At 37.8% G+C, this 21213-nt stretch overlaps 1 protein-coding gene across 1 annotated transcript; it reads left to right on the top strand.

Annotated features, from left to right (window-relative positions):
• The first annotated feature begins 11875 nt into the window (after positions 1-11875).
• On the top strand, positions 11876-13311 carry LOC112729249 (uncharacterized). Its single transcript, XM_025779549.3, has 3 exons — positions 11876-12165; positions 12291-12425; positions 13029-13311. Exons 1-3 carry the CDS (start codon positions 12124-12126, stop codon positions 13104-13106), a joined length of 255 nt encoding a protein of 84 aa, XP_025635334.1. The 5' UTR covers positions 11876-12123; the 3' UTR covers positions 13107-13311.
• The last annotated feature ends 7902 nt before the right edge of the window (positions 13312-21213 follow it).

Here is a 21213-nt window from a genome sequence, read left to right as displayed (position 1 = left end):
TCAGAATGGACCATCCTGGATATATTCTATGATGGTTTATCTGAGCTATCAAAGATGTCATTGGATACTTCTGCAGGTAGATCCATTCACCTAAAGAAAACGCCTGCAGAAGCTCAAGAACTTATTGACATGGTTGCTAATAACCAGTTCATGTACACTTCTGAGAGGAATCCTGTGAGTAATGGGACGCCTCAAAAGAAGGGAGTTCTTGAAATTGATACTCTGAATGCCATATTGGCTCAGAACAAAATATTGACTCAGCAAGTCAATATGATTTCTCAGAGTCTGAATGGAATGCAAGCTGCATCCAACAGTACTCAAGAGGCATCTTCTGAAGAAGAAGCTTATGATCCTGAGAACCCTGCAATCGCAGAGGTGAATTACATGGGTGAACCATATGAAAACACCTATAACCCCTCATGGAGAAATCACCCAAATCTCTCATGGAAGGATCAAAAGCCTCAACAAGGCTTTAATAATGGTGGAAGAAACAGGTTTAGCAATAGCAAGCCTTTTCCATCATCCACTCAGCAACAGACAGAGAATTCTGAGCAAAATAATTCTAATTTATCAAACTTAGTCTCTGATCTATCTAAGGCCACTGTGAGTTTCATGAATGAAACAAGGTCCTCCATTAGAAATTTGGAAGCACAAGTGGGCCAGCTGAGTAAAAGAGTCACTGAAATCCCTCCTAGTACTCTCCCAAGCAATACAGAAGAAAATCCAAAAGGAGAGTGCAAGGCCATTGAAATGACCATCATGGCCGAAACCACAAAAGAAGAGGAGGACGTGAATCCCAAGGAGGAAGACCTCCTGGGACATCCAGTGATCAATAAGGAGCTTCTCTCTGAGGAACCAAAGGAATCTGAGACTCATCTAGAGACCATAGAGATTCCATTGAACCTCCTTATGCCATTCATGAGCTCTGATGAGTATTCTTCTTCTGAAGAAAATGAGGATACTACTGAAGAGCAAGTTACCAAGTACCTTTGGTGCAATCATGAAGCTGAATGCCAAATTATTTGGTTTTGAGACTTGGGAAGATGAATCTCCCTTGTTCACCAATGAACTAAGTGATCTGGATCAAGTGAGATTGCCTCAGAAGAAACAGGATCCTGGAAAGTTCCTAATACCTTGTACCATAGGCACCATGACCTTTGAGAAGGCTTTGTGTGACCTTGGTTCAGGGATAAACCTCATGCCCCTCTCTGTAATAGAGAAATTAGGAATCTTTGGGGTGCAAGCTTCTAAAATCTCATTAGAGATGGCAGACAATTCAAGAAAATAGGCTTATGGACAAGTAGAGGACGTGTTAGTAAAGGTTGAAGGCCTTTACATCCCTGCTGATTTCATAGTCCTAGATACTGGGAAGGATGAGGATGAATCCATCATCCTTGGAAGACCTTTCCTAGCCATAGCAAGAGCTGTGATTGATGTTGACAGAGGCAAACAAGTCCTTCAATTGAATGAGGACTCCCTTGTGTTAAAAACTCAAGGTCATCCTTCTGTAAACATGGAAAAGAGGCACAACAAGCTTCTCTCAAAACAGAGTCAACCAGAGCCCCCACAGTCAAACTCTAAGTTTGGTGTTGGGAGGCCACAACCAAACTCTAAGTTTGGTGTTGAACTCCCATATCCAAACTCTAAGTTTGGTGTTGGGGAGTCTCAACAATGCTCTGAACATCTGTGAGGCTCCATGAGATCCCACTGTCAAGCTATTGATATTAAAGAAGCGCTTGTTGGGAGGCAACCCAATTTTTATTTATCTAATTTTTATTTTCATTATTTTTCATGTTTTATTAGGTTCATGATCATGTGGAGTCACAAAATAAATATAAAAATTGAAAACGGAATCAAAAATAGCAGAAGAAAAATCACACCCTGGAGGAAGACCTTACTGGCGTTTAAACGCCAGTAAGAAGCATCTGGCTGGCATTCAACGCCAGAACAGAGCATGGTTCTGGCGCTGAACGCCCAAAATGGGCAGCATCTGGGCGTTTGAACGCCAGAATTGCACCCTGGAGAAGAGTTGGCACTGAACGCCCAGAACAAGCATGGTTCTGGCGTTCAACGCCAGAAATGGGCAACAAATGGTCGTTCAACGCCCAGAACAAGCACCAATCTGGCGCTGAACGCCCAGAGTTGTGTGCAAGGGTATATTGCATGCCTAATTTGGTGCAAGGTTGTAAATCCTTGAACACCTCAGGATCTGTGGACCCCACAGGATCACCTCAGGATCTGTGGACCCCACAGGATCCCCACCTACCTCCACTCACTTCTTTTCACCCCTCTTTCACACAATCTCATAAACACTCTTCCCCAAAACTCTTCACCAATCACCTCAATCTCTCTTCCCTATCACCACTTCACCACTCACATCCATCCACTCTTCCCCATAAACCTACCTCATAAACCCCACCAACCTTCAAAATTCAAAATCAATTTCCCACCCAAAACCCACCCTTATGACCGAACCTTACCCCCCTCTCCCTTCCCTATATAAAGCCCTCCATTATTCCTCATTTTCACACAACACAACCCTCTCTTCCCCTTCTTGGCCGAAACACCTCTCTCTCTCTCCCTCTTCTCCATTTCTTCTTCTTCTTCATCTATTCTTTCTTCTCTTGCTCGAGGGCGAGCAATATTCTAAGTTTGGTGTGGTAAAAGCATAAGCTTTTTGTTTTTCCATTACCATTGATGGCACCCAAGACCGGAGAATCCTCTAGAAAGGGAAAGGGAAGATAAAAGCTTCCACCTCCGAGTCATGGGAGATGGAAAGATTCATCTCCAAAGCTCATCAAGACCACTTCTATAATGTTGTGACCAAGAAGAAGGTGATCCCCAAGGTCCCTTTCAAGCTCAAAATAAATGAGTATCCGGAGATCCGACATGAAATCCAAAGAAGAGGTTGGGAAGTTCTAACAAACCCCATCCAACAAGTCGGCATCCTAATGGTTCAAGAGTTCTATGCCAATGCATGGATCACTAGGAACCATGATCAAAGTAAGAACCCAAACCCAAAGAATTATCTCACCATGGTTTGGGGGAAATACTTAGATTTTAGTCTGGAAAATGTGAGGTTGGCGTTCAACTTGCCTCTGATGCAAGGAGATGCACGCCCTTACACTAGAAGGGTCAACTTTAATCAAAGGTTGGACCAAGTCCTCATGGACATATGTGTGGAAGGATCTCAATGGAAGATTGACTCCAAAGGCAAGCCGGTTCAACTCAGAAGACTGGACCTCAAGCCTGTGGCTAGAGGATGGTTAGAGTTCATCCAACGCTCCATCATCCCCACTAGCAACCGATCTAAAATTACTGTGGATCGGGCCATCATGATCCATAGCATCATGATTGGAGAGGAAGTAGAAGTTCATGAAGTCATCTCCCTTGAACTCTACAAAATAGCCGAAAAGCCCTCTCCTGGGGCAAGGCTAGCTTTTCCTCATCTTATTTGCCACCTATGTTACTCAGCTGGAGCTTCCATAGAAGGAAACATTCCCATTGAGGAAGAGAAGCCCATCACTAAGAAAAGGATGGAGCAAGCAAGAGAGCCCATTCATGGATCTCAAGAGACGTATGAAGCTCATCACCATGAGATCCCGGAGATGCCTCAAATGCATTTTCCTCCACAAAACTATTGGGAGCAAATCAACACCTCCCTAGGAGAATTAAGTTCCAACATGGGACAATTAAGGGTGGAACATCAAGAGCACTCCATCATCCTTCATGAAATTAGAGAAGATCAAAAAGCAATGAGGGAGGAGCAACAAAGACAAGGAAGAGACATAGAAGAGCTCAAGGACATCATTGGTTCCTCAAGAAGGAAATGCCACCATCACTAAGGTGGACTCATTCCTTGTTCTTACATTCTCTGTTTTTCATTTTCTCTATGTTAAGTGCTTATCTATGTTTGTGTCTTATTACATGATCATTAGTAGTTAGTAACTATGTCTTAAAGTTATGAATGTCTTATGAATCCATGACCTCTCTTAGGAGACATGTTATTTGATAATCTGAAAAATCATAAAAATGATTCTTGAAGCAAGAAAAAGCAGCAAAGAACAAAGCTTGCAAAAAAAAAAGAAAAAAAAAGAAAAAATAGGCGAAAAAAAAAAAGTGAGCAAAAGCAAGCAGAAAAAACCAAAAGCTCTTAAAACCAAGAGGCAAGAGCAAAAAGCCAATAACCCTTAAACCAAAAGGCAAGGGCAAATAAAAAGGATCCCAAGGCTTTGAGCATCAGTGGATAGGAGGACCTAAAGGAATAAAATCCTGGCCTAAGCGGCTAAACCAAGCTGTCCCTAACCATGTGCTTGTGGCGTGAAGGTGTCAAGTGAAAACTTGAGACTGAGCGGTTAAAGTCAAGGTCCAAAGCAAAAAAAGAGTGTGCTTAAGAACCCTGGACACCTCTAATTGGGGACTTTAGCAAAGCTGAGTCACAATCTGAAAAGGTTCACCCAGTTATGTGTCTGTGGCATTTATGTATTCGGTGGTAATACTGGAAAACAAAGTGCTTAGGGCCACGGCCAAGACTCATAAAATAGCTGTGTTCAAGAATCATCATACTGAACTAGGAGAATCAATAACACTATCTGAACTCTGAGTTCCTATAGATGCCAATCATTCTGAACCTCAATGGATAAAGTGAGATGCCAAAACTATTCAAGAGGCAAAAAGCTACAAGTCCCGCTCATCTGTTGGAGCTATGTTTCATTGATAGTTTGGAATTTATAGTGTATTCTCTTCTTTTTATCCTATTTGATTTTCAGTTGCTTGGGGACAAGCAACAATTTAAGTTTGGTGTTGTGCAAAAACTTGGTGCACGAAATTGTGATCTCAGGCAACGGCGCCAAAAACTCTGTACGCACGTCTTAATAAATTATTTTTCAATCACAACTTCGATACAACTAACCAGCAAGTGCACTGGGTCGTCCAAGTAATAAAACCTTACGTGAGTAAGGGTCGATCCCACGGAGATTGTTGGTATGAAGCAAGCTATGGTTATCTTGTAAATCTCGGTCAGGCGGATATAAAATAGTTATGGAGTTTTCGAAAATAAATAATAAAATAAGGATAGAAATACTTATGTAAATCATTGGTGAGAATTTCAGATAAATGCATAGAGATGCTTTTGTTCCTCTGAACCTCTGCTTTCCTGCTGTCTTCATCCAATCAGTCCTACTCCTTTCCATGGCTGGCTTTATGTAAGGACATCACCATTGGCAATAGCTACTTTTGATCCTCTCTAGAAAATGGTCTGATGCGCTGTCACTGCATGGCTAATCGTCTGGAGGCATCACCATTGTCAATGGCTGCATCCCATCCTCTTGTGAAAATGGTCCAAATGCTCTGTCACAGCACGGCTAATCATCTGAGGTTCTCGATCATACTGGAATAGGATTCACCCTCCTTTTGCGTCTGTCACTACGCCCAGTACTCGGGAGTTTGAAGTTCGTCACAGTCATTCAATCCCAGAATCCTACTCGGAATACCATAGACAAGGTTTAGACTTTCCGGATTCTCATGAATACCGCCATCAATCTAGCTTATACCACGAAGTTTTCGATTAAGAGATCCAAGAGATACTCATTCAATCTAGGATAGAACGGAAGTGGTTGTCAAGCACGCGTTCATAGGGAATGATGATGATTGTCACGTTCATCACATTCATGTTGAAGTGCGAATGAATATCTTAGAAGCGGAATAAGTTGAATTGAATAGAAAAATAGTAGTACTTTGCATTAATTCATGAGGAACAGCAGAGCTCCACACCTTAATCTATGGAGTGTAGAAACTCTACCGTTAAAAATACATAAGTGAAAGGTTCAGGCATGGCCGAGAGCCCAGCCCCCAAAACGTGATCACAGGATCAAAAATACAATCCAGGATGTCTAATACAATAGTAAAAAGTTCTATTTATAATAAACTAGCTACTATGGTTTACAGAAGTAAGTAATTGATGCATAAATCCACTTCCGGGGCCCACTTGGTGTGTGCTTGGGCTGAGCTTGAATGTTACACGTGCAGAGGCTCTTTCTGGAGTTGAACGCCAGGTTGTAACATGTTTCTGGCGTTCAACTCTGGTTTGTGACGTGTTTCTGGCGTTTAACTCCAGACAGCAGCGTAGAACTGGCGTTCAACGCCCTTTTACGTCATTTAAACTCGGCCAAAGTATGAACTACTATATATTGCTGGAAAGCCCTGGATGTCTACTTTCCAACGCAATTGGAAGCGCGCCATTTTGAGTTTTGTAGCTCCAGAAAATCTACTTTGAGTGCAAGGAGGTCAGAATCCAATAGCATCTGCAGTCCTTCTTCTACCTCTGAATCTGATCTTTGCTCAAGTCCCTCAATTTCAGCCAGAAAATACCTGAAATCACAGAAAAACACACAAACTCATAGTAAAGTCCAGAAATGTGAATTTAACATAAAAACTAATGAAAACATCCCTAAAAGTAACTAGATTCTACTAAAAACATACTAAAAACAATGCCAAAAAGCGTATAAATTATCCGCTCATCAACACACCTGGAGCCTTGTCACTTGCTTTAACTTGCTCGAAGGCTTTATGTGCCTAGTTTGGGACTTCAGAAGCTATTGGAATTTCAAACATTGGTGGTGATTCCTAGACGAGTTCAAGCACAAGCCACCATAACAAGGGCTCACCAGATGTCTAACTTAAGGACTTTAACTAAAAGTGCTGGGTGGGAGACAATCCACCACGGTATGATCGATCTTTTTCAATCTTAGTTTTATTTTATTTTGTGTTCTTCTTAGTTTTATTTTATCCTATTTTTATTAGTGCTCATTCATCATGTCTGCAACAGCATCTGCATTCTGCATTCTGTATAAAAAAAAGAAAAAAAGCTGACCCATGCGTGTGCGTAGGCCACGCGTAGGCGTCGATATCAATTCGGCGTTTCAATCCAACGAACAGAAAGTTATGATGGAATCGGGCGACTGGTGTGTAAAACGCATAATTTGGCCCACGCGTACGCGTCCCCGACGCGTACGCGTCACTTTCATTTTTAGCAAACCACGCGTGGGCGTGCGCAACGCGCACGCGTCGCATGCAACATTTTGGCCCCTTCAATCTGAATAGAGAGTTGCGCCAAAATGACGCTGGAATTGTGCGTTTAGCACAATTTTGGTCGACGCGTACGCGTCATCTTCATTTACCCCCATTCACGAGTTCGCGTCCACGACACGTACGCGTCGATGCATTTTTGCCTCATCCACGCTCACGCGTGATCCACGCGTACACGTGGATTCGATTTCATTAACCCCCTGACGCAAGAACCCTAGCTCACTCGCGTGCCTCTTCTCCCTCAACGTTCTAATTTCTCCCTTAGGAGTCCATTAGGTTTATGAGCTTTGATTGGGATGCTGTGAGGCGCACCATAGCCATTGATCCTGCTGTTCCCTGGGCTATGGGTAAGTCAAAGGTAACTCCAAAGGGCATCAAGATTATCTATCTTAATGATGAGGCTAGGCTATGGTAGCAAATACTGAGTAACTATCTTATGCCTAGCACTCACGAGTCAGAGGTTCCGGCTACTATGATCATTCTCATTTGGTGCGTTATGGAAGGCAAGGAACTATACCTTCCACGGTTCATCAGGAAGTACAAGGCTAGGGTTCATGTTTGAGGCACCCTGCCATTTCCCTATCTGATTACCCAGATGGCCCGCCGAGCTGAGGTGCCTTGGGAGTTTGAGGATGAGAAGCCACCGGCTGCCGACTGCAAAAAGATTATTCCACATGGCAAGCGGTTCGAAGCTATGGGCCACATACCACCTTCTCTTACTGCCTCTCCTGACGTGGCCACTTCCGCATCCCCCGCACCTTCATCCGCCTCTCAGCCTGTCTACTATCTAGTGCACCGCCTCTTCGAGCGCATTGATCAGATGGAGCGCTACACTCAGCGGCATATTGAGCAGTTTGAGCGTCGTCTGAAGCTAATGATAAGGACTGGGCATACTGACATCCCCTCCGAGCCTGACACACCATCGGAGCACTCTGAGGAGGAGGAGGAGGATGCGCATGAGGAGGATGCACAGGAGGCAGACCAACAGCAGGCACAGCACGAGGAGCCCCAGCTTGAGCAGCCCACAGAGCCAGCAGCACACCCTTCAGGAGGCGATGCTCCTTCACACCCGGCTTGACTAGAGCATCGAGGACGATGCTATGATATAAGTGTGGGGAGGTCGTCATCTCTGGTGGATTTTATTTTGGTGAACTATTTTAGACTTTTTATCCTATTTTTTGCTTTATTTTGTACTTTGCTTTATTTTCTTTTATTTTATTTTTCTTTTAGTGCTTGCACATTTCTATTTTATTGCACTCTTGTTTATATTTACTTAGTTGTATTTTGCACTTTGGGCTGTATATATCTTAGATATTTAGCTTGAATTGCACTTTTAGTCTATTAGTTGTGATATGGAAAAATGTGGATTATTGAGCTTAGTTTACCCTTTTAGCATATGAGAAATTGATTTGATTGAAAATAGCGAGTAAACTAAAAACTTCTAGTTTTCATAATCACAACATTTTATTTAGTATATATATATATAATAAATGTTGGTCAATTGATGACATTTTCAAGAAATATATTTATTTTTAGAAAAGGCATTTAAGATTCACATTGATTTGAGTTAACACCTTTTGGTAACTTGCATGATATATATGTAATTGGAATATGGTTTTTGAGTCAAAGAACACACAATCCGTGAGTTTTTTAGCTTAATTACATGGTTACATTATTTAACCATCATATTTTATTCTTGTGTATTTTTTTCACTATGATTGCAGACTTTGCTTTGTTTCATTCTATATGTCCATTGTTTAGTGTATTTACATGCTTGCATATGATTGAGGCCATCATTTGTCATTAGCTCACTTATCCCAAATAGCCTACCCTTTCAATCAACCTTGTTTGCCACTTTGAGCCTTTCTAATCCCCATTTATTCTGTATTTTACCACATCACTTGCCTTAAGCGAAAAAATAAATTAATTACCCCAAATTGAATCTTCGGTTAGCTTAAGTTAGAGATTGTGTGTCAATTAAGTGTGGAGAACTGTGGGAACTTAGGTTGATGAAAGTGTACAGTGTTTCATTGACAAAATATTGGGAATTTGGGTACCTACTCATGTGAGACTAGAAAAATAAAATATCCATGTGCATTGATATGTTATGTTTACTTTTATATTTTTAATCAAAAAAAAATATTCAAACAAATAAGTAATTAAATAAGGGGACAAAAATATTCAATGCATATGTGATAAAATTAAGAAAAATTTGGTACATGAGTATGTGATGCAAAAGTGGGAATTATGGGTAGCTAGGCATGATCTTAGAAGTACATAGAGTGTGTGTGTGTTAGGTGAGAGCTTAGATTAGTCAAAGATTCAATTTACAGCTCACTTGGCCATACATATATCCTCACCTTTACCGTAGCCCCATTACAACCTTGAAAAGACCTCATGATGTTTGCATTTGTACACTTAATATTTGTTGACTGGTTAGATGAAAAACAAAGTTTTAGAAAGCATGATTAGGAAAGAGTTGAGTTGTTTAAACCCCAAACACTTGAGTGATTAGAGTACATGTACAATTCCAATGAGGGTTCAATGGCTCATTTCCATATGTCCATAATTGATCATTGCTTGTCTTGCACTCTTTTGATTAACTCAAACTCAATTGTGAATGTGTTTTGATATGATTGATTTAGTCCTTAATTGTGTATATATGATTTCTTGGAAATTTGACTCAATTCGATCACATGTATGCTTATATATACAGATAGATAGTAATTAGAATAGCATGATGCATGTAGGTAGCTTGCATTTAGATAGGTTGCATTGTATAAGTTCCACCATTCTGCCTTCACTCTTTTGATTCTCTTAAGCTTAGCATGAGGACATGCTAATATTTAAGTGTGGGGAGATTGATAAACTACTATTTTATTGTTTATCTTGTGCTAATTTGAGTGATTTTTATCAATTCTTTACTCACTTATTCATATAATTTGCATGGTTTTACAAATTCTTCCTAATTCTATGAGGTAGTTGAAAACATGTTTCCTAGGCCTTTAAACTGTCAATTTTAACTATCCTTTATTACCATTCGATTCTGTGATTTGTGTGTTAAGTGGTTTCAGGCTCTATAGGGCAGGAATGGCTCGGAGGATGGAAAGGAAACATGCAAAAGTGGAAGGAACGTGAAAAATGAAGTTTTGAGAAGCTGGCAGCGACGCGCACGCATGGGTGACGCGCACGCGTGCCTAGCGCAGAAGACAAACGACGCATACGCATGACTGACGCGTACGCGTGACAAGGAATTTCGCCAAATGACGCGCACGCGTGACCTACGCGTATGCGTGACATGCGCCACGTGCAGAAAGCTGCAGAAAGCGCTGGGGACGATTTCTGGGCTCCTTTTTGGCCCAATTTTAAGTCCGAGAACATAGAATAGAGGCTGCAGAATAAGGGAATCATTCATTCATTCATCAATTCACAACAATTTAGGTTTTAGATGTAGTTTCTAGAGAGAGAGGCTCTCTCCTCTCTCTAGGTTAGGATTTTAAGTTTAGTTTAGCTTTTCTTAATTTGGGAATTCTACTTTGCTTTAATTAAGTTCTCTTCTACTCTTATTTGTTCTAGTTGTTTAGTTTATCTATTCCTCTTGTTGATTTATTTATTTCTCCAATTTTGTTTATGAACTCTTCATGTTAGATTTGATTTTCCCTTATTAATGCAATTTGAGATATTTCATGTTTATTGCTTTTTCCTTTATTTGTTATCATTGATCTTACAATTGTTGGCTTTAGATCTTATATTCTATTATTACTTTTCTGTGCTTTTATTTTGTGCCTACCAAGTGTTTGATAAAATGCTTGGAAGGATGTTAGAGTAGGATTTTATGTTCTTGGCTTGGGATGATAACTTAGGAACTCTTGAGTTACTAATGTCCAAGTAATTGATGATTGGAGCCATTAACTCTAGTTCTCACTGATTGAATTGGTGGAGAGTTAGGATTTATGGACTTGGATTGATATAGCTCATTTAACTTTCATTTACTACTAGTTAAAGGATGATTTAATGAGGTTGATCCTTGCCAATTCTCATGTTGTAGTTAGTGATAAGATAGAGATCCTTAACCACCAAATCTTGCCAAGACCTTTTTATCATTTGATTTTCATTGCAATTTACTTTTCTTGTTCCTTGTTCCAAAAACCAAAAAAATATATATATATATACTCTCCCATAACCAATAATAAATACACCTCCCTGCAATTTTTTGAGAAATGACCCGAGGTTTAAATACTTCATTTTATTTTTATTGGGTTTGCTTAAGTGACAACCACATTTCTATATGAAAGGATTCTTTGTTGGTTTAGAAACTATACTAGCAACGAAAATTTATTGTGAATTCTTTACTAGTAAAAATCCATTCGTCAGGGTCTTTTGAGATTGGGGAGAGGAGTAAGTGGTGTTTTTGGAGAATGAGAAAGATGAGGAACAGGAATGGCGGTGGAAGAAGAAATAGCTTGTCAGTCATCCACGATATTGCCATTTCGCAGATGCAGGGACTGAGAAATGGCTTGTCAGTCATCGAAATCTGCCCTCCTTCTATCTCTGTCATGTCAGTCCCAACTCGCATGCGCTACCCGAACAATGTAGGCTGATTCCAATTCGCATGCGGTAACCCTGAGTCAGTCATGCGGATTTTGATCAAGCTTTTGAGAGATGCGTATATAGGGAATTATTACATTTTTCATGCACATTTAAATAAAAAAGCCGCGACTCAATGAGTGCGGTGGATTATATATAAAAAGTTATTTCTGAATTATTAAATGCAGGGTAATTGATTAACTCCTAGTAAAAAGAACTTGGATTGGCACCATTTTCTCATTTTAGAGGCCATTTTAAAAGCCAAAATATTAGCTTATTGTGACTAATGAAATGAAGGATCCTACATTTATGCATCTATGATAAATTGAATGAAGACCAAAACAACAATAAATACCTTGTAGAACTTCATCAATAACATTTACTATAGGACCACTATCTTAGATCAATTGTTATTGTATTCTTACTTGTTTTCAAGTCTAGCAAACAAACATGTCTAGTGCACAACAAAACTTCAATGCAGGCCAAGCTCAGGTTAACCACAAACTTAAATTTCGTGATTTTCTTCTTTTTTGAGGGTATCCTGTTGCATACTGTGGATATAATGTTAGAGAGACCATCCCATGTGCTAGTTAATTAATCTTCATTTGTTTTATTAGGCCAAAACTGAAGCAAACTTTCAAGCCGCTAAAGATTCAGCTTCGGCAGCTGCAGATAGGGCTAAAGCAGCTTACAACACAACAGGACAGGCTCGTGAAGAAAACAAGGAGGAAGCTACTGGTTTACTCCAACAGGTTACTATGAAATTCTAAAAAAGAAAACTGGACGATTAAAAATTATAGTTATGGTCAAAATCACAATTGACAACTAAGTAAATAATTGTGACACATAATGAACCAATGATATATCGTCAGCAAAATTATATGGTGTCTACACAATTTGTGCCTAATTTGTCTAACAGGTGAGAGGTGAAAGAATGGATTCCACCATTTATATATGTCTCAAGTAGTTGAAAATTTAGGCATGTGAGAAGACACTGTATAATTAATTGTGTCAAATCACATTTGAATTTTTCAAGTAAACAAATCTTTTAATGAAAATAGAGAAGAATTAATTGTTGGACCATTTTATCACATCTATTTTTGTGGGACTGTGAAAGATTTTCTTTTTTGCAATTTTCTGTTGGTGCCAAACTTATTTAAGGATCATTTTTTTAGTATACTCTTTTGTGATATAGAAAATTGTGAAAAAAAACAGCGCAGTTGAAATAATTATAGTCACAATTGCAGTTACAGTAATTCATCATTTAAAATCATGCAATGGAATAATTATTTCATCTCTTATATTTATTTTGGTACAAAATGATTTGTTGTTGAAACTATATGTTCTTACTGCAGACTGGGGAGCAAGTGAAGAACATGGCTCAAGGTGCTGTGGACACTGTGAAGCACACACTTGGGATGGATAAAAACTGAAAGGATCCCATTTGATTGTTTTAGATAGTTTCTTTCAAATGGAAAATACTTTTATACATCATACATAACCCTTTTTAACGAAATATTGTGTTTAACTAGTTGGCTAGATAAATATTTCAAATTGATGTGGTACTAAGTTATGGAAAGTTAGTTCCTGTTGGAATGATTGTGTTATTTTTTTTTTGGCTTAAATTAATGATGAAGTTTCCGCAATTACCTAGCATTCAGTCATATACTTTGTGTGTATTTTGTTGTAAAGGAAAAAAATAAATGTAGAAATAAAATAGAAGAAAGATTAAAGAATTTTATCACTAATATTTCTTTAATATGTATATCTCATTATACTTGAGATTTATAATACACTGTTTATAATAATATATTGTCTATAATAATATACTCATGATAATTATATGGCACTTGTAATCTCTCTGCATATACTAAATGCCTCTTGATTTTGCTTGTTCTACGTTATGCACTTTTTGAATAATTTCATAGCATATTCGTATAGGCAAAATTTTCATCGGGGGCTTTCTAAATATTGGTGTAAGGATGGTTCCTAGTGATGAATCTACGTGTACGAAACCGCCAATTGAGAGAGATCTACTTAGTTTCATAACACTCCTTATACGTGTTAGATAAAGTTATGCCTCAATAAAATTATACTAAATAAAATTTTAAAGGCAAAAAACCTTTAATAAAAAAAAAAGAGAATCATATTATTATAATTTAAATTGTCTAATTTAAAATTTTGTTAAGAAAAATCTAACAAAGACAAAAATTCAACTAAAAAAAAGAATATAGTCTCTTCTCTTTAAAAATAAACAATATTTAAAATCTTAAATTTAATGTATTTTGATTTTGTATTTTCATTAATTAGAAAACGATATTAAAAATGAATAAATCTGTAAGATTATCACTTGATAATATTTTAGTGACAATAATTAATTCTTTGACTAAAAAGTTAAAAAAATATATTTTGTTTTATTATTTTTTATGTATTCACTTTTAAATTACGCATTACATAAATTACACTATCCTTAGATACACAATGTAGTTGGAGCTATTTTGGATTATACAATCCACATGATGGTTGAGAACTGTTACCATGGTACAAAGAGTTTAGAAAAGAAACGAAGAAATATTTATAAAAGTATTATTTTTGTTATTCATTTTTCATCTGTGATTACAAGGTTCTTACCAATATATAGACCAAGAGTACATTAAGAGCATGCTCGTTATGAAATAATATCCTAATAAATTACATTGATTTTTTTTCTAATCATCTTTGATATTTTTCTGATTTTGTTTCCTAATTATGATATTCTAATACTCTCCCTCAAGGTGAGTAGTGGGATCACCAATACTCAGCTTGGTTAGAACTTTAGCAAGAGCTTGTCTTGAAACTGCTTTAGTAAAAATATCAGTCAACTGATCTTCTGATCTCACAAATGGAAGCTCAATAATGTCATTCTCAATTTTTTCTTTGATAAAGTGTCGATCCACCTCAACATGTTTTGTTCTATCATGTTGTACAGGATTCTCTGAAATGTTGATTGCGGCTTTGTTGTCACATTTCAACTGACTTGGCAATTGTGGTGGAAACCCAATCTCAGTCATCAATTGTCTTATCCACAATACTTCAGTTATGCCTTTAACGATCCCTCGAAATTCTGCCTCTACGCTTGAAAGAGCTACAACTTTCTATTTTTTGCTTTTCCAAGTTACCAGGTTGCCTCCAACAAGTGTAAAGTAACCAGTTGTTGCTCTTCTATCATTTGGGTTGCCTACCCAATCTGCGTAAGTGTATGCCTCAACTTTCAAATGGCCATTCCTTTTGAAAATGATTCCACTTTTTGGAGCTCCCTTCAAATATCGAACTATCCTCATGGCAGTTTTCATATGATCTTTTTGTGGCTTATGCATAAACCGACTTACTAATCCCACAGCATAAGCTATGTCAGGTCGAGTATGTGATAAGTAAATTAGTTTTCCAACTAGTCGTTGGTACATTTCCTTATCTGCTAGGGTGGCACCTTCTACTATCTTCAACTTGTGATTAACTTGCATGGGCGTATCTATTGGTTTGCAATCTACCATTCCTGTTTTTGCCAAAAGGTCCAAAATGTACTTTCTTTGGGAGATAAATATTTCTTTGCTGGATCGTAGAACCTCTATTCCTAAGAAATATTTTAGTCCTCCCAAATCCTTCATTTCAAAGTCTGTAAATATGTTCCTTCACAATTTTGCAATTTCTTCAGCATCACTTCCCGTTATGATCATATCATCCACATAAATTATTAGGCAAGTGATTAAATTTCTCCTTTTTTCAAAAAAAAGGTATGATCAGAGTTGTTTTGCTTATACCCATACCTTTTCATGGCAACTGTAAATCTTCCAAACCAGGTACGTGGAGATTGTTTAAGCCCATAAAGAGCCTTCTTTAACCAGCAAACTTCATGTTTTCTAAATCTCGTTGAGAAATCTGGAGGAGCTTCCATGTACACTTCTTCTTTCAACTCTCCATGCAAGAAAGCATTCTTGACATCAAATTGATGGAGTGGCCAATCTTTATTTGCTGCTATTGAAAACAACACCCTGATAGTATTTATCTTTGCAACCGGTGAAAAAGTATCAGTGTAGTCGATATCATAGGTCTGTGTATAACCTTTGGCCACCAACCTTGCCTTGTACCGTTCAATAGTGCCATCTGCCTTGTGTTTAATGGTGAAAATCTATTTGCACCCGACTGGCTTTTTTTCTGTCGGTAGGATACACTTCTCCCAAGTTCCATTCTTCTCTAGAGCTTCCATTTCTGTATTCATGGCTTTTCGCAATTCAGATTTCTCATTGGCTTCTCAGACAGTTCTTGGAATGTCTTCTGTTAAGAGTCTGGTGGAAAAAGCCTTTGCAACATTTGCTATTCCTTCTCTATCCACTCTTATCGGATATCTTGAGTTACGGGGAACATGTTCTGGTGAGTACCGATCAGGAGGCATTCCTTTGTTTCTTCTTGGAGGAAGAATAAAGGTATTGGGCTCTGGTTCTTCATGTTCCAACGTTATACTGTTATTGTTAGTGGCCTCATTAAAAACAGGGAGTAAATTATCAGATTGACAATTACTTACCTCTTGTCTAACATTCTCAAAAGGACTCTCACTGGTTGTATGTACCGAGTTATTTTCTACGTTGAGTGAAGTATGCTCGGTGGCTCCATCTACTTGCTCTGTTTGAACAATTTCTGGGCAACAAAGGTTATTTAGCCAACTTGGTGGTTCATTATTGTTCTCCCCCTGAATGCCATGTTGGCGGCTGAAGTAAAATTCGGATTCTAAAAAATCACAATCCATGGTCACATGAATATGACGAGTGATTGGATTGTAGCACCTATACCCCTTTTGGTGTGTAGCATACCCAACGAAAATACATTTTTCTACACAAGGATCAAGTTTGGTTCTATTGACTTTGGGGATCTGGACAAAGACGGAACATCCAAATACTCGAGGTGGTAAGGTTAGAATAGGCGGGATTGTAGTCTGAGTAGCCAAGACTTGTAAGGGTATTTTGTGGTGGAGAACTTGGGTAGGTAGGCGATTTAGTAAGTAGGCAGAGGTCGCTATAGCTTTAGGCCAAAAAGTTTTTGGAGCTTGTGCATCAAAAAGCATGGCTCGGGTCATCTCAAGTAACTTACAATTTCGCCGCTCAGCCACACTATTTTGTTGGGGTGTATTTGGACAGGAAGTCTGATGGATAAGGCCATTTTTCACAAAAAAAATCGCGCATTGATTGGTTTATAAATTCCCCACCATTATCTGAGCGAAGTACTTGGATTTTCTTATTGAATTGAGTTTGAATCATTTGGTAGAAAGCAAAGAATTTATCAGGTACTTCAGATTTGTGTTTTAAAAAATATACCCAAGTCATGCGAGAGAAATCGTCAACAAATAACACAAAATATTGAAAATTATTATGGGAAATAAGGGCTGGGCCCCACACATCAGAGTGTATTAGAGAAAAACTGGAATTGACTCTAATGTTGGTTGGAAGAAAAGAAATTCTGTGATTTTTTGCACGAATACAAGTTTCACATTTAAGGGGTTCAGTACTACTTGTAAAAAGACTAGGAAATAGAAACTTGAGGTACCCGAATGAAGGATGTCCGAGACGCTTGTGCCATAACCAAAGTTGTCGAGTAACCGTTCCGTGAGCAAGCATGGCATGACCCTGGTGTGCTACTTCATCAACGTAGTAAAGGCCTTCTCGCTCAGTACCACGCCCAATGATCTTCTTCGTAAGAATGTCCTCTAAAAGACAAAAGGTAGAGTATATGAGTACCACACAATTTAGTTTCTTTGTTACTTGGCTAACAGACAATAATTTTGATGATAGTGCATGGACATAGAGTCAATTTTTTAATTTCAATTTTTTTGAAAAAGTAGTAGAGCCTCTTCCTTTAACATTAATTAATTCTCCAGTAGCTGTTTCAATATGGGTTTTGAAGGTATAGTCAAGCTATTAAAATCATGGAGGTCATGAGTCATAGTATCGGTAGCCCCACAATCAAAAATCCATTCATTTATCTTTTTAATTGGATTCTGATTTTGGGTTTTTCCTTTATATTGAGTTGCGGTCTGGGCTGAGCAACCAAGGAGTTCAGTAGTCCTTGCCCTTACCGCCGCTGCTGCCTTGCCATAGTGACTTGCTTTTTTCATCAGAGTTGCCCATAATGGATAATTATATCCGTTTAGTTTAAAACCAATTGACAAATTGTCAAAATTGGTTTGTGATGATCGCATTCCAAAACTATTGCGTAGTATATTTGCAATTTGTAAAGAAATGGTTGATTTATTTTGAGTCCCTAGAACCTAACTCTACTCTGATACTATGTTACCATAGTACAAAGAGTTTAGGAAAGAAACGAAGAAATATTTATAAAAGTATTATTTTTGTTATTCATTTTTCATCTGTGATTATAAAGTTCTTACCAATATATAGACCAAGAGTATGCTAAGAGTATGCTCGTTATGGAATAATATTTTAATAAATTACATTGATTTTTTTTTAATCACCTTTGATATTTTTCTAATTTTGTTCCCTAATTATAATATTCTAATAAGAACATATTAAATCAAATGTCTAAGCAAGTAACTTTAATTTTGGGATAATCCCATATCAAGGTTCACTAGAGAGAAAAGTTCACCAAGTTGGTTTTCTGGATAAAAACACTTGGTTAGCGACTTCATTCCATGGTTGTGTTAGGTAGGTGTCTTACCATATCAGTTTCAAGTGGTTAGGGAAGTTGGAATATAGTTTAGCATGAAAATGCCAAGTGAGTAAACTATCTTGTAACTTTCAAAAGAAACCTATAACACTTTTTGCACATAACTTGTAACTTCTGTGATATTCCTATAATAAGATTCAATAGTGAGAAAAGGCCACCAAGTTAGTTATTGATAAAACTAGTGTAAAATCTGTGTTACGTGCAGATTAAATATTGGTCCATTATAAAAATTTGTTGATATATATCTATTGATATGAATAGTTATTATTTTTAACTTGAAAAGTTTTCGTGTATAAAAATCTATTATCCAATATATAAAATTGTTCCAACCTATATTTATAGAGGGTAAATAATCTTCATATTTATATAACTCATATTAAGATCCATTAAAAAAGAGGTGCTTACTAAAATTCATTTCATTAATTTTTATAAAATGAATTAGACATTATTATTGTAAAAACTAAATTAAAAAAGTAATGTAAAAAATATATAAATTATATCCTATTAATAAGTTACACTTTAACGTGATTTTAACTAACATTAGTTAAAAGTAATTTTTTTAATGTCTAATAAAAAATATTCCAACATAAATTATATGACATCAATCTAATTTTTAATCATAATTAATTTTATAAAATCACACTTATACCAATTTCATTTGTTTATAAGTACTTTACATATGATAAAATTAGTGTTATTTTTAACATTCACTTTATGCCACTCTAAATAAGTAAATAGTATCCTCCATATAAGTTGTTGCATATTTGCATAAAAGGTTACTAATCTCTCTGTATAGCAATTAGAGCATCATTGGTGCGCGAAATTAGAACTTTGGTATGCGAAATTGTTACTTAAGTTGTGAATTATTGTTCGAAATTGATTCCCTGGCGATGGCACCAAAAACGGATGCACAGAACCATGGTCTAAACATATCTTCACAACTTCGCATAACTAACCAGCAAGTGCACTGGGTCGTCCAAGTAATAAACCTTACGTGAGTAAGGGTCGATCTCATGGAGATTGTTGGTATGAAGCAAGCTATGGTCACCTTGTAAATCTCAGTCAGGCGGATATAAAATAGTTATGGAGTTTTCGAAATTAATACTATAAAATAAGGATAGAAACACTTATGTAATTCATTGGTGAGAATTTCAGATAAGCGTGTAGAGATGCTTTCGTTCCTCTGAATCTCTGCTTTCCTGCTGTCTTCATCCAATCAGTCTTACTCCTTTCCATGGCTGGCTTTATGCAAGGGCATCACCGTTGTCAATGGCTACATCCCCTCCTCTTGTGAAAATGGTCCAAATGCTCTGTCACAGCACGGCTAATCATCTGAGGTTCCCGATCATGCTGGAATAGGATTCACTCTCCTTTTGCGTCTGTCACTACGCCCAGCAATCGCAAGTTTGAAGCTCGTCACAGTCATTCAATCCCAGAATCCTACTCGGAATACCACAGACAAGGTTTAGACTTTCCGGATTCTCATGAATGCCGCCATCAATCTAGCTTACACCACGAAGATTCTGGTTAAGAGATCTAAGAGATACTCATTCAATCTAAGGTAGAACGGAAGTGGTTGTCAAGCACGCGTTCATAGGGAATGATGATGATTGTCACGTTCATCACGTTCAGGTTGAAGTGCGAATGAATATCTTAGAAGCGAAATAAGATGAATTGAATAGAAAAACAGTAGTACTTTGCATTAATCTTTGAGGAACAGCAGAGCTCCACACCTTAATCTATGGAGTGCAGAAACTCTACCGTTTGAAAATACATAAGTGAAAGGTCCAGGCATGGCCGAATGGCCAGCCCCTCTGATCTAAGAACCAGGCGTCCAAAGATGATCCAAAGATCAAAAGATAATCCAAAGATGTTTCCAAAGATGTCTAATACAATAGTAAAAGGTCCTATTTATAATAAACTAGCTACTAGGGTTTACAGAAGTAAGTAATTGATGCATAAATCCACTTCCGGGGCCCACTTGGTGTGTGCTTGGGCTGAGCTTGAAGTCTACACGTGGAGAGGTCATTCTTGGAGTTGAACACCAGCTTTTGTGCCAGTTTGGGCGTTGAACTCCACTTTGCAACTTGTTTCTGGCGCTGGACGCCAGAATTAGGCAGAGAACTGGCGTTGAACGCCAGTTTGCATCATCTAAACTTGGGCAAAATATGGACTATTATATATTGCTGGAAAGCCCTGGATGTCTACTTTCCAACGCAATTAGAATCGCGCCATTTTGAGTTTTGTAGCTCCAGAAAATCTATTTTGAGTGCAGGGAGGTCAGAATCCAACAGCATCAGCAGTCCTTCTTCAACCTCTGAATCTGATTTTTGCTCAAGTCCCTCAATTTCAGCCAGAAAATATCTGAAATCACAGAAAAACACACAAACTCATAGTAAAGTCTAGAAATGTGAATTTAACATAAAAACTAATGAAAACATCCCTAAAAGTAACTAGATTCTACTAAAAACATACTAAAAACAATGCCAAAAAGCGTATAAATTATCCGCTCATCACAACACCAAACTTAAATTGTTGCTTGTCCCCAAGCAACTGAAAATCAAATAGGATAAAAAGAAGAGAATATACTATAAATTCCAAACTATCAATGAAACATACCTCCAATCAAATGAGCAGGACTTATAGCTTTTTGCCTCTTGAATAGTTCTGGCATCTCACTTTATCCATTGAAATTCAGAATGATTGGCTTCTATAAGAATTCAGAGTTCAAATAGTGTTATTGACTCTCCTAGTTCAGTATGATGATTCTTGAACACAGCTTCTTTATGAGTCTTGGCCGTGGCCCTAAGCACTTTGTTTTCCAGTATT

Source organism: Arachis hypogaea, chromosome 12, assembly GCF_003086295.3.
Source record: "Arachis hypogaea cultivar Tifrunner chromosome 12, arahy.Tifrunner.gnm2.J5K5, whole genome shotgun sequence".
Taxonomy (NCBI): Eukaryota; Viridiplantae; Streptophyta; class Magnoliopsida; order Fabales; family Fabaceae; genus Arachis; species Arachis hypogaea.
The sequence above is the reverse complement of the archived record's forward strand: the minus strand, read 5'-3'. Positions and strand labels throughout refer to the sequence as shown.

What these genes read in the sequence shown, in the direction of transcription:
- LOC112729249 (XM_025779549.3), top strand. Translation starts at nt 12,124, where the DNA reads ATGTCTAGTGCACAACAAAACTTCAATGCAGGCCAAGCTCAG. An exon ending in TCAATGCAGGCCAAGCTCAG is followed by an intron (nt 12,166 to 12,290) that starts GTTAACCACAAA and finishes TTGTTTTATTAG; the next exon opens with GCCAAAACTGAAGCAAACTT. An exon ending in CTACTGGTTTACTCCAACAG is followed by an intron (nt 12,426 to 13,028) that starts GTTACTATGAAA and finishes TTCTTACTGCAG; the next exon opens with ACTGGGGAGCAAGTGAAGAA.